The sequence below is a fragment of the Malus sylvestris genome, chromosome 6 (genome assembly GCF_916048215.2).
Source record: "Malus sylvestris chromosome 6, drMalSylv7.2, whole genome shotgun sequence".
NCBI lineage: Eukaryota > Viridiplantae > Streptophyta > Magnoliopsida > Rosales > Rosaceae > Malus > Malus sylvestris.
In genome coordinates this window covers 4,664,212-4,677,701 of record NC_062265.1, presented here as the reverse complement: position 1 = coordinate 4,677,701, position 13,490 = coordinate 4,664,212, and the positions used below count along the sequence as shown (strand labels likewise).

The 13,490-nt window shown below is 42.1% G+C and overlaps 1 protein-coding gene across 1 annotated transcript; it reads left to right on the top strand.

The window, feature by feature from the left end:
• The first annotated feature begins 5,370 nt into the window (after positions 1 to 5,370).
• LOC126625947 (protein TORNADO 2-like) lies at positions 5,371 to 7,384 on the top strand. Its single transcript, XM_050295074.1, has 2 exons — positions 5,371 to 6,101; positions 6,924 to 7,384. Exons 1-2 carry the CDS (start codon positions 5,604 to 5,606, stop codon positions 7,233 to 7,235), a joined length of 810 nt encoding a protein of 269 aa, XP_050151031.1. The 5' UTR covers positions 5,371 to 5,603; the 3' UTR covers positions 7,236 to 7,384.
• The last annotated feature ends 6,106 nt before the right edge of the window (positions 7,385 to 13,490 follow it).

Here is a 13,490-nt window from a genome sequence, read left to right as displayed (position 1 = left end):
CTACAAAAACTTCACCTACAAAGCTTCACCTATAAAAGCTTCACACTATCTTGATCAAGATAGTGTGAAGCAAAATCAATTCATGGTACCCAACAAAGTTTCAACCTTAAAGCTTCACTTATAAAGCTTAAAATATATATATTTTTTCGAAAATTCGAAAATTTAAAAATTCAGAAATTGGAAAATTCAGAAATTCGGAAATTCGAAAATTCAAAAATTCGAAAATTCGAAAATTCGAAAATTTAAAATTCAAAATTCAAAATTCAAAAAAAAAAAAATTAAAAAAAAAAAATGCCTAGGCCTCCTCTTCTTTGAGCCTAACAACTTTCATAACAAATATATATGAAGGAGGAGTTTTGGGCTACGACTTAGAAAGGAAAATGATGAAGTTTTGTTACTTTGAAAACTTGGCTACTAGCAAGACACCTCCTTCGTCAACTCCTTCGACCGGAAACTTGGGGGACTCCTACCATATGCTACTGCACCTTGATACTCGGAAGTCTCACGACCACTCAGTGACTTAGATTTTTTCAAGTCTCCAACCGAAAAGTTTTCCTCACTCGGGAAATTAAGGAAGCACTACCTCAACCTACATGCTTCACTCACAAAGCTTCAACATACAAGATTCAACAAAAGGAAAAATTCAAAGAATTTAGTGAAGAATGCCTTGGTGTATTTAACACAATACGTTGAAATGAAGCAAAACGTGTTTATTGATATCTCCGATAAGTTACAAATATGTACATATACATGAATCAAAATAAACAAACAAGAGGGAGCCTTCACAAAGGTTACTCAGGAGAAGTCTCAGCAGTCGGCAGAGCCTCAGAAAGAGGAGGCACTAGAGGGTGATTATTCGGAGCCTCAGTACTAGGCAGAACCCCAGAAGGAGGAGACATCGAAGGTTGATCATTTAGAGCTTCATTACGCGGTACAACCCCAGAAGACGAAGACAATAAATGCCTTTAGAACAAACCCACAAACCTCTGATGATCAAGTAAAATCTGACCATCAGATTCATGCAGCTGGTCGAGCTTCCTCTTCATGTTTGTAGCATGGTCATGTGCAAGCCTGTGCAACTATTTATTCTCATGCTTGAGCCATTTGATCTTCTGTTTGAGACTTATCACTTCAGCCGCCAATGATTCAACTTGACGGGTTCGAGCAAATAGGCGTTGGGCCATATTAGACACAAAACCTGCACACTGAACACTGAGAGCCAGAGAATCCTTAACAGCCAACTCATCAGACCGTTTGGAAAGTAGTCTGTTATCTTTGGGAGTGAGAAGGTTCCTGGCCACCACCGCAGCGGTCATATCATTCTTCATCACAGAGTCCCTAACAACAGTAAGAGGACCAGTATGGGATAAGAAGGATGGGCACCATATGTTGTCTTGAGAAGGCATGGCTACCTCTTCGCCAAAGTTCAAGTTAAAACGACGGTCGGATGGGCCAGACATTCTCATAAATGATGAAGGAGAAATGAGGTGCAATAAATCTTTGAAGTAAGGGGAAAATTCCTACAAGCAATAACTCTCTGAATGTACTTCTTGCACACAATTGGTGCCCTTATAAAAGAAAGGGCAATATGGCCGTTGGTTCAAAAATCGAAGAGACACCACTCTCCGGATTTCGAAGAGGCACCACTTTCCACATGCAACATCAGCTCTTCGGGTACCACAGATAACTTTGCCAAAGATCTCTGACAAAGTTTAGACACATAAATTTTGAAGGTCCAGCTACCCTACTATTACCTACAAGGGTAAAGGAACAACACCACTGCTTGATAACTAGAAAGTCCCAATGTGTGTCAACCTCTGTCCTCCGTGGCAAGGCAGACTGGCAAAAATGCCCAACCTTTACTCACATTCGAGAAAACACTCCCAACAAGATTGCTTGCTCAAAAATCGAAGAAGCACCTCCCTCTGAATCTCGAGAGCCAGACTCCCAACATGATTACTTTCTCAAAAATCGAAGAGACACTACTCTCCGAATCTCAAGAGTTAGACTCCCAACAAGATTGCTTTCTCAAAAATTGAAGAGGCACCGCTCTCCGAATCTTGAAAGCCAGACTCCCAACAGGATTACGTGCTCAAAAATCGAAGAGGCACCGCCTTTCGAATCTCGAGAGCCAGACTCCCAACAAGATTATTTTCTCAAAAATCGAAGAGACATTGCTCTCCGAATCTCAAGAGTCAGACTCCCAACAGGATTGTTGTTTTAAAAATCGAAGAGGCACCGTTCTCTGAATCTCGAGAGCTAGATTCCGGACAGGATTGCTTGTTCGAAAACCAAAGAGGCACCGCTCTCCAAACTTTGAAGCCAGATTTCCTTGGATAAAGCTTGTCTACAATCTTTACACGCAACATTAGCTTTCCAGATACCACATACCACTTTTTCAAAATGCTTTGACAAAGTTAAAACACGTGAAGCTTGCAGCTCCCACTACATTGCTATGACCAAGAATGGTAAAGGAATAACACTACTACTTGTTGTTAGGGAGACTCCTATATATGTCGACCTTCATTCTCCATAGCCAGGCAGACTTGTAAATAAAAAAAATGCTCAACTTTTCTTCACATCTGAGAAGGCACTCTCAGCAGAGTCTCTCGAAATACTCAGCTTCTTTTCCTCTCGATAATACCTCTACAAACAAGCCACACCAGAGCAAAAGTATCTCATATCATCAGGGTTAAAAGCAAGAGTATCCCATATCATGTTTTTTCCCTATCTTTTCCTTTGACCTTGTTCTTACCTGCAAGACAAGAAGAAAGAGAGTAATCAGTCAGCACTTGGAATCAAGCTTCTAGTCAGGAACTGACTGCCTGGAACCCCTTGCCTGATTACTTACCTGGCATTGCTCTCGAGCACTCATCTTCAACATCTTATGCTTCCAGAGAAGATACCACATCTGCCTGAGGAACAGATAGTGCGAGTGAGAAGGATACAAGGAAGCATGTGGAGACAAGCGTAATAGAACACGTGCCGATACATCCACTACTTTGTTAACAGCAAAAGTATCCAATATCATCAGGGTTGAACGTACTCTAGATTTGATGGACTTGTTTTGACCCTCAAATTCTTGAGTCGGTCTTATACTCTGGAGGAAACCAGAAAACCCTCCAGCCCAGTTCAAGAATAAGCTTGTGGAAAGTTACTTCTTCAAAAGCAAAAGTATCTCATATCATCTCTTCTCCATTTGCTTCTCCTTATCCTTGTTGCTGTTTACGACACAAGGAGAAGGAGAACAATCAACCGGAAGCCGAAGTTGAACCTCCGATCCAGGTTTCTTGCTTGGAAGTCTGATTGCTTACCTTGTCTGTTGCCTCCTTCAACAAATCTCCTAGCTCGACAACTTGGGGGACTCATACTATAGGGTTTGTATCGCACTTGACCAAGCCTAAAACTACAAGTAAGCTTCAAGTGAAATTGATACATTACCTTGTGCATCTTCATCGGTTAAAGATACCACCCCTGTATGGAGGAAAAGTACTTCCAAAGAAGATGTCACATCTACATATGAGACAAATAAGGTAAATGAAAATGATACCACACTTCGATACTTAGAAGTTTCATGATTACTCAATAGCTTGGATCTTGCAAGTCCCCAACCGAGGAGTTTCCCTCACTCGGGAACTTAGGGGAGCATTGTTTGTACCATACTTGACCAATCCCAAAACTACTGAGCACCGGTCAACGTTATACCGTCAAGGACCCAGAAGAGTTTCCCTCCAACCAAGAGGCCAATCACAGCACGACACGTGTCGACATCAAAAGCCAATCATAGCGCGACACGTGTCAACATCAGAAGCCAATCACAACACGACACGTGTCAATGTCAAAATGAAACTAGAAACTCTCTTCTATAAATAGAGATCATTATCTCACAATATTTCCTAATGTCATTTGTACTAAATCATTCACTAGTACTCACTAAAGGAGAGCTTGAACCTATGTACTTGTGTAAACCCTTCACAATTATTGAGAACTCCTCTACTCCGTAGGCGTAGCCAATCTGGGTGAACCACGTACATCTTGTGTTTGCTTCCATGTCTCTATCTATTTACATACATATCCATACTAGTGACCGGAGCAATCTAGCGAAGGTCACAAACTTAACACTTTCTGTTGTACCAAAGTCCTCGCTGATTTTGTGTATCAACAAACTCCAAAATTTTCTATCCTCCAAACTCCAAAACTTTCTCTCCCTTCATATCCCAATTCTCGTTTCCTTTTTCCTATACTTTCACCGTCGACGATCTTCGATTTCTAAGGTAAGTCTCTATACATCCAAATAAAGAACAAATTTGTTTTAGTAATTAATTTTATTTTTAAATGGTGTCTCATAAGTTGTGCATTTTCGAATATATGGAAATTATGATGTTGCAGATACTCAATTCTGCTGCTGCTCCAACCGAACATGCATCAGACAGAAACCAATCATGACATATGAAGGAGAAGGATATCGGATAGGTAATACTCAATTTTGTATGAATTTTATAGTTGTTTTTTGTTGGAAAAATTTATTGCATTATTATAATAAAAGTTGATGAATTAACCTAGAATAGAAGCCTCATACTGACCAAGGTGCACAAACACCACCACCACGGTAGCTGTTTTATTTAGCTGTTATGGACGAATAAAATATTTTTTTAGTATGTTACCGTAACCGTAACATTTATGGTAAAACAAAGAATGTAATCCCTCATATCTAAAGGAATTTGAAAATATTAATATCAAGTTCTACACCTGGGCCAACTCCAAAGACTTGAAAAGTTTAAAACCATGAGTTATTTTAGTTGGGGTCTTGTGCAGATGACTTAAATAAAACGAATTTATTGTCACATAATGTCATGTTCTAATGGTATAATGTATTTTTTTTAAATCTTATTTATATCATTATTTTATTGGAATGCATGGGAAGCCACGATGACAGTAAACCCATACAAATTGTTTTCCTTGTGCAATGCAAAATTTCTAGGGCAAAGCCCGATTCATGTGAATGCAGCTGCCAAAAGCATTATTCTACAGAGATAACTACTTCCTTCTAAATCTTTCCACGATTATGCATTAGTTGTTTGCAACTCGTCTTTTTTATTTAATTCCTTCATCCTGTTCAAGGTATTCTTTTTCAAAAACGTGACACTCAAAGTATGAGATAAAACTTAATAGGTAATGCTATCCACACATCAATTGTTACTTTTTACATACATTTCTTTTAATTTTAGTAGTCGTATTGAATGTATTGAAGAATATCAATAACAAAAAATTTATAAGAGTGTGAGAAATAAAAATAGATGTGTGAATAACATTGTCCAACCTAAAGATCAAAACCCGCTTTAAAAGAAATCATTCCCACTTGCTTTACTATCTTTACATGGATCCAAGGGAAGGAACAAAAAGTGTTGGTTTTGATGCCAATAGGGTTTAAAGGTTAAATCTGAACTCGAGGTTCTGCGCTTGATTTTCCTCTCCCATAGTCCCTTGTATAATAAAAGAATTTGGCCCTTCTGGCTTTTGCTACTCCTACCTTAATTTCTTTTCCCTACCCTTTGATTTTTTCTTTTTAAACAGAAGAGGAACATATCGATCTAGAGACCGAAATGGCACTTAGCAACAATGTCATCGGAGCCATCAACTTCGTTGCGATGCTCCTCTCAATCCCAATCATTGGTACAGGAATTTGGCTCGCAACAGAGCCAGACAATTCTTGTGTAAAACTTTTACAATGGCCTGTCATAATTTTAGGCATCTTGTTCCTGGTTGTGGCCATCGCCGGCTTTGTGGGAGCGTTTTGGAGGATCCCATGGCTCCTTATCTGTTACCTCATTGCCATGCTGGTTCTTATAATCTTGCTTGCTGCTTTGGTGGTTTTCATCTACATGGTCACTATTAGAGGCTCCGGCCACCTTGAACCGAGCCGGTCTTACCTAGAATATCATCTTGATGATTACTCCGGTTGGCTTCGCCGTAGAGTTCGAAGCCCTTTTAAGTGGGAACGCATAAGAACTTGTCTTAGTTCTACAAATATGTGCGCTGAGTTGAATCAGAGTTACAGCATGGCTCAAGATTTTTTTAACGCTCACATTACCCCCTTACAGGTAAACAATTTTGTATCATTTTCTTCCAACATCAATTAATTTAAATTTTTATTCTTTTTCACTTGTTTTTCTTCATATGGATCCGATGTAAAGTCAGCTTGAATATAATTTCTAATGAAACAATTACGTGTTTGGAGTGCTTAAGGAATTGGGCTTTTTATTTATAAAAATAGAGATTTTAGAAAAATAGTTTTAATCTCGTAGGTGTATATATATAAGATCGGTTAAATGAGAGAATACTATAAGATCTTGAACATACTTTCTTTGTTAGCTATTTTTTGTAATTTATTGTACAATTTATTGTGGCAAGCTAGAAAACTAATCCCGCTAATTTTCTTTTTCTTTCGAGTCCTATTCACATTTGATAGGCCCAATATTGGATTTCTGTAAAGTTGAAAATTCTTTTTCTTTTCCAATTCCCACTATAATTTCCAGGTCTTCAAATTAATTAACGATGATTATTTTCATTTCTGTTTGATCCAAAAACTTAACTGTTAAGTACTTCAGTTCAATGTGTTTTGGAGATGGTTTTTTATTAAATGGCGGAAAACAATAATATATATATACTTGGTGCAGATTCGATCTCCACCGATCCTTCTCCTCCTAATACTTAACAATTTAACCCACTAATATTATCGTTTAAAAAAAATCAATTTGTTTTAAACTGTAAATTAATCAAGATTGTTAGAGATGTTCTAACCTCATCGTCATGCATCTTTATGCTTTATTCCTTGTGTTAGTGCAACTCCTCATACATCTTTATGCTTTATTCCTCGTGGCGATGCTTCTTCTTTCGTTTAATTTAATTTGTTATCTTTACAGTCAGGATGCTGTAAGCCACCCACACAATGTGGTTACACGTTCGTGAATCCAACGTACTGGATAAGTCCCATCAACAACGCAGCCGACATGGACTGCCTGAATTGGAACAACGACCAGACCCAACTTTGCTTCAACTGCGATTCCTGCAAAGCTGGATTACTTGCTAATCTCAAGAAAGAATGGAGAAGAGCCGACATTATATTGCTCATCACTCTCATTGCTCTCGTTGCCGTTTATTTGATAGGCTGCTGTGCCTTTCGGAATGCCAAAACCGAAGACCTTTTCCGCAAATACAAGCAAGGCTATACCTAATTATCATATAATCTATATTAATTAGGATGAATAATTCAGTCCTTTTCTTTCTCTAGCTTGTTTAATTAATTTTATTTATCTCGTGACATGAACATTACTAGGTGGTGTGGTCTTATCATATTGGTTAATTTTAAGGTTGCTTTTAGTTATGCTCCATGAAATTCGATTTTGATCACACTTTACTCATTCTAACTCAAAAGTCACAATTTTATTATCTAAAATTTAAAATTTATTTTACTTTGACTTGTAGATCTTCTCTTCGGACTTGGATTGTCTACCCTCCTATTTCGGTGCCCTCCTCGTGCCTCCTGTTTGTGTGGTCACGGTTAAGCCACGTCAACATTTTATATTACTATTTCTTTTTGTTTTATTATTTTTATAAAAAAAAATATATAAAATGTTGACGTGGCTTAACCGTGACCACACAAAACAGGAGGGCACGGGGAGGGCACCGAAATGGTAGGGTAGACAATTCAAGTCCCTTCTCTTCTCCCTAAACTAAAAAGTCACCCTTGAAACCTATATATGGGACCCACTACCGAATAAGCCTATGTCACATGAACCAATGAATTGGATTATAAATATCCACTATCCATTAGCATTCATCAATAAAAAAATATTAAGTTTAAAATAAGAAATTAAGAATTGATTTTTTTTTTGGGTTGTTGTGCTTGAGTTGCAGAGATAAAATAAAAAAGAAATTGATTAGCTTGGTGCACTCAAATCAAGCCAACACAACGGAATTAACAGAATTAAGGCAATGTGGAGCGACTTTTAAATTTTATAATGTAAAATGACGACTTTTGAGTTTTAAAGGACAAAATGAGATCAAAATCTAATTCTATAAATAATGTATCGAATTTTAAGTTTTAAATAGTAAATTGATAACTTTTGAGTTATATAAATAAAATGAATTTAAAAAAAAAAAATCAAGTTTTAAAGATGGAACTAGAAATAAGCCTAATTTTAATTTATATGAGCTGCCCAACTTCGATTTTTGTGTAATGTTGACAAAGGTGTACGTGCATGATTTGCGGAGGGAACCGAAAGCAGGTTATTACTTTTGAAATTGGGATGCTTTTTATGTAAAAATCAACTATGCATGTAAGAATTTGTGCAACTGTAGGCCATAGCTGCTAAAAAGACATTTACGTATGAAAAGAGAGTGCATGATTGTGCTATGTTGTGCACCACATCTTCAGCAGAGCCGTACTTTGTTCGTGGGCTCTACGTATGAGAAAGCTGGTACATAATGTTGTAAAATAATGTCGGGGTTCTTAAATTCATTTGTCCTTTATGTTTTGTAAATTCATTTGTGGTCCCTTATCTATTGCGCTACAGATCAATATTGTTCTTGGTATCTAACTCTGTTAGAGACAACATTAATGAGTAGAGCGACAGATAATGAACGATATTGATGAATTTGAAACATTGAGTAACAAACTGATGAATATATAAAACATAAAGGACCATTTGTCATAAAAACTCTAATAATTTGGTATAAACATTGAGAAAACAGAGCACACATCAAGTTGTTTTATTTACTCCTCATAATTTGTTGAATGCACAGTACTTACCAACATTGTTCTAAAAATCCTTGCCTAGCGTCGCCTAGGTGCTAGGCGGCTGGTCACCGTCCCGATTAATGCCTAGACATTTGAAAATTAAGAAATGACGCCTAGACATGCTGAGGCGCCTGCCTATACCTCCTAGGCACCTGTCTAACCTGCCCAGACCCGCCTAGGTTGAGACTTACTTAGATAGAAAATAGATAACTCTTATTTTGCATTTTATTTTTTTCAATAAATTGTAAGAGACTTGTTGAATACTTAAATGAACACACATTATATGTTTGTTCCCCATATGCTTTCATTATATTCCAATACTTCATAATATATATATATATATATATATATATCTGTTGACCCTAGAATCTACAAAGCCTACGTGGCGCGCAGGCCGAGTAATCTATAAGCTAACTACGTCCTTCGGTGATTGCGGGGCGTGCCAACTCGTCGGCCGAGTCTGGCCGAGGAGTAAATTTGTTGATGTTGCGTTGGGTGCACGGCTGACCTCTGCGTCTTGCGATTGCGGCCGAGAAAGGAACACGTCTCGGCCTCTTGGGCTCTCGAACCTGAAGACAAGGTTACTATTTTTACGAAGTTCAATATCAAATTCGGCTTTCAACGTGCCGAATGTAATCACTTGTGACACCTCACTTCGCCGAGAAGGCTGATGAGATGACCTCAACCAACAAGGATTCAGAAATCCTTCTCGACCGAGACTTGGATGGTAATCAATCGTTCTCACTGCAGTGCTGTTGATGCCAACGGAAGATACTGCGAGACTGACTGATTCTACGGTGACAGAGCTATCTATGCCGACTTAAGATATCACCGGTTGCTTCCACAGTGCTGTTGATGCCAACGGAAGATGTGTCAGCGAAAAAGGAAAAAGAAAAATCACAAGTTGTGAGAATTTGCGCAGGGCAATTTTGTATTGATTTGCAGGGGGCCTTCTCTGACGCACAGCTTCCCCTATTTATAGCGCTGTATCTTGAATCCGAGTTAAAATCCTACTCGGACTAGGTCTTCCTCTTCGGATCAACACCACCTCGACCAGTCCTATCTTCACTAGGATTGTGAACCTAGTCCTTAACTGAGCCGGATTCGCTTTCTGGGTTACTGATCCCGCCGAGACTCCTTATTGTACTAGGACTTGACTTGCGTTATGATCTACCCGACCTAGGCTTGGAAGCCCACGAGTTGAACGATCCATGGCCCTCTCGCCGCGCGGCCTCTCGGGCCGAGGATGATCCTTCCTTCGGCCCAAACTATTATTTTGGGCCCAAACATTGCCCCCTCGCTTCTGAGGTCCTCGGCCTGAATTCTTCGGCCGAGTTTCGGCCTTGAAGAAGCGAATCTACCACTCAGAACCCTAGTGCCCGAGTTCCAAGGCGCGTTTATTGAACATGATTGCACGATCTTGATCCCGCTAACTAAACTCGCCACGTGGCGTCCTCCAACACGGCCAATCCCCAATAATGACGTCTAAGGCGTGCGGCTGCCTGAACCGTCCTGCCATCATGATCTTATGGCTGAACTTAACCACTACCTCAATCCGCGAGCCACTACCTCAATCCGTGAGTCACTTGTCATCGTGCAGGCGTCGAAACGTCTTCCGCCATTAATTTCGCCGTCACACGCAATCGTGCGCCCCCAAAACCTGAGACCTTCGGTCTTCTCAACTGCATTTCCCAAATGTTAATCATGATCAGCAATTCCTTCGGTCGATTTTGCCCTCTGTTTTGAATTTCCAACGATTGCCCTTCCTGCCAAAATCCTATAAATACTGAAATCCCTCATTCATACTTTACGCTTCCAAAATCACTCCGAAATTTCTTGCCCTTGTTCTCCAGCACATATTTCTTCTCCCCAAGTCTTCGTTCCTCAATCTTTAAACCCAGGAAATTCTCTTCTTGTTAAACCATTCACCATGGCCTCCTTTATCTCCAAGCTTTCTAAGGAGTGCAACCAATGCCAGAAAATCATCGATCGGAGTTCAATCAAGACTATCCGATTTGAGAGTGACATGAGTACCTCTCACCAAATCTTGGGTCCTCTCTTTAAGGCGGCGGTGCCACCAACCATCACCGGGCTTCTCCAGAAGCACTGCTTGTCATCCTTGCTGCAAGGATTTGAATGGTTGAAGTGGGAGGTGGCGAGGCCTCAGGGCTCCTGGCCCTCGACCACCGCAGCCTGGGCAGCCTGGGTTGTACGAATGGAGAGGCTTTTCGGCGAGCAATGGAAAGCCCTAGGCATTTATGATGCCATTCGCCTTTCGTCTATGGATATCATCCTGGACAAGGAGCTTCTCCTGGCGGCCTCATGTTTCTGGTGTTCGGCTACTAACACCATGGTTCTCCCTCTCGGCCCCATTGGCCCCACCATCCTCGACCTCACTGCCATCTTGGGGACTTCCCCAACTGGAATTCCAGTCGATGCTGCCCTCCCTGGGCACCCGTCGAACCTAAATTTGAATGTGCTCTTCGACAAGCGGGCCCTTGAGACGCTGAGCGGTGATGGCCAAACACCCTCGAAGGAAGAGGTCCACAAGCTTCACAAGAACTTTTTCAACTACAACACCCTCTACCTCCATTTTGCCGGCCGAAGAGATGAGGCTCTGCGAGAATGGGAGCACGAGGCTTTCCTCTTTTATTAGTACAACAAATTTATTTGTTGTACCAAATCTAACAAATGTCTGGTCGAGAATATGCCAGTGGCCGAAGCCTTAGCTAGTGGTCACACTTTGGCCCTCAGCCCGGCCATACTCGCACATCTCTTACGCTGCTTGGCCGAAGTCACTCTCGACAAGGTCGATCCGCAGCAGAATGGGCCCCTCAGGGTCTTCCAGCTCTGGTTGCAGGTCTATTTTGCCCCTCTTCGGCCAACGATGGCCGATTTTTCGCCCGAGGAAGCGCTTGGCCCCCAACTGGCTCTTCGGCCAATCCCCCCCACCAAGTTGAAGAAGTGTTCAGATACTTTTTCGCTCTCGACGACCTTTCTGATGACGAATTCTTGATCTGTCGTCGTCGAGAATACCCTTCGTCGATTAGACTTCTAACATCAGCATGGGGCGCGGACGAAGAGGCTGACCTTCGTCAATCCTGGGGGTCTTTCGTGCTTGCCCGCGACCTTCCTCTCGGCTGTGAGGGCCGCCGAGCGAGTTGGGAAGTGTATCACCCAAACTTCCTCGCTCGGCAGCTTGGCTACCTCCAAGGTTGCCCGGTCCCCCTTCTCTCCTCTCGGTCCGTCCTGAGCCGTGGACGCGAAACTGGTTCTTCAGAGAAGGAATGCAGCGACGCAAAGAGGGAGTTCCAATAGCGGTGCCAGAAATTCCGCATTCGACCGGCCACTCCAGAAACTCTTTGCACTGATACCTTCGGTGCCTGGTGGGAAGAATATACCCAACAGTTCTTTGGTGCCCCGGTCGAAACTGTTCTCGCCAAACTCTTCGGTGGTCGACCTAAAAAGGCTTCTGCCCCCCAAACCCAAGGTAATGGTTTATTTCTACCTTTTTCTTTCAATTTTGAACTACTGATCTGCTTTGCTGACTTGCTTTTGCTTCCTCAGGTAGCCGGTCCTTGAAAAATGTGGAAGTGGTCGCTGCAGCTGCAGCTGAGAAAAAATCGGTCACCTCGAAGAAGGCTAAAACCGCTGGGCCTGTCTTGCCGAGCAAACGGTCTCGTCAAGAGGCCGAGCCGACCATCGAGCTCCCTCGGCCTGCCAAGCGGGTCAAAAAGTTGGCGAAGAAAGGAGCACGGGAGATCCACGTCATTTCCAGTCAGACTCCGGAGGCAACGACTCCCAGTTTTTCCCCTTCTCTCACCGTCGGCCAGGTCGAGAAACAACCAACTCCAACCGCAAAAACAGTCCAAGTACGGCCTGTTTCTGAGGTTGGTGCAGCAGTCGTAGCTCCATCGATTGGGGCTACGTCTGCCCTAGAAAGGGCAGTCCCTGCGACCGAGAAGACTTCTCCCGCACCTCCAAAGCCTTCGGTCGTCGTTCTGGAAGAGAGCGAAAGGAGTGACGAAGTTCCAGTGGTGAGTCGCCCTCATCCCCGCCGTCACCCTCTTCCTGGGTCTAAGGTGGCTGTTTCAATCGGCCCTTCCATGGCTGACCGTGGTAAACGACCGGTCGAGGAACCAGTAGCGGCGACCGAAACGCTTGCTCCTCCACAGGACCAGGATGTCCATCCTGCGTCCGAAGCGACTGTCCCAGTCGGCCCTTCCGCGGCCGACCGTGGCAAACGACCGGCCGAGGAACCCGAGGCAACAGCGGAAACGCCCGTTCATCCTCAAGACCAGGGCTTCCACATTCATCCGCATGAGGTTACTTCAGCCTTCGTAAGTACCCTCTACCGTCTTTCCTTGATTGTTTTTCTGCTTTAGAATTCTAAACGAGGAAAATACTAAATGTCAGGTGCCTGTACACTCTTTTCACCGAAAATTCTACACACCGAATGGCGTTATCTATATTTCTTGGCCGCCTCAGTGGCCATCGAACGTAGATAACCTCCATCGGCCGCGTGAACTGAGAAGCAATCTAAGACACTGGGCTCGGCCATTGAGTTCTTTGGGTTCGAGCAACGATCCTGGAGACATGGCCGAGGTCTCATCTCGGCAGGTTAAAAAAATGCAACTTTCTTGCTATCCTTGTCATGACTTCTTTTGAGCTTAACCTAATTTGTATGTGC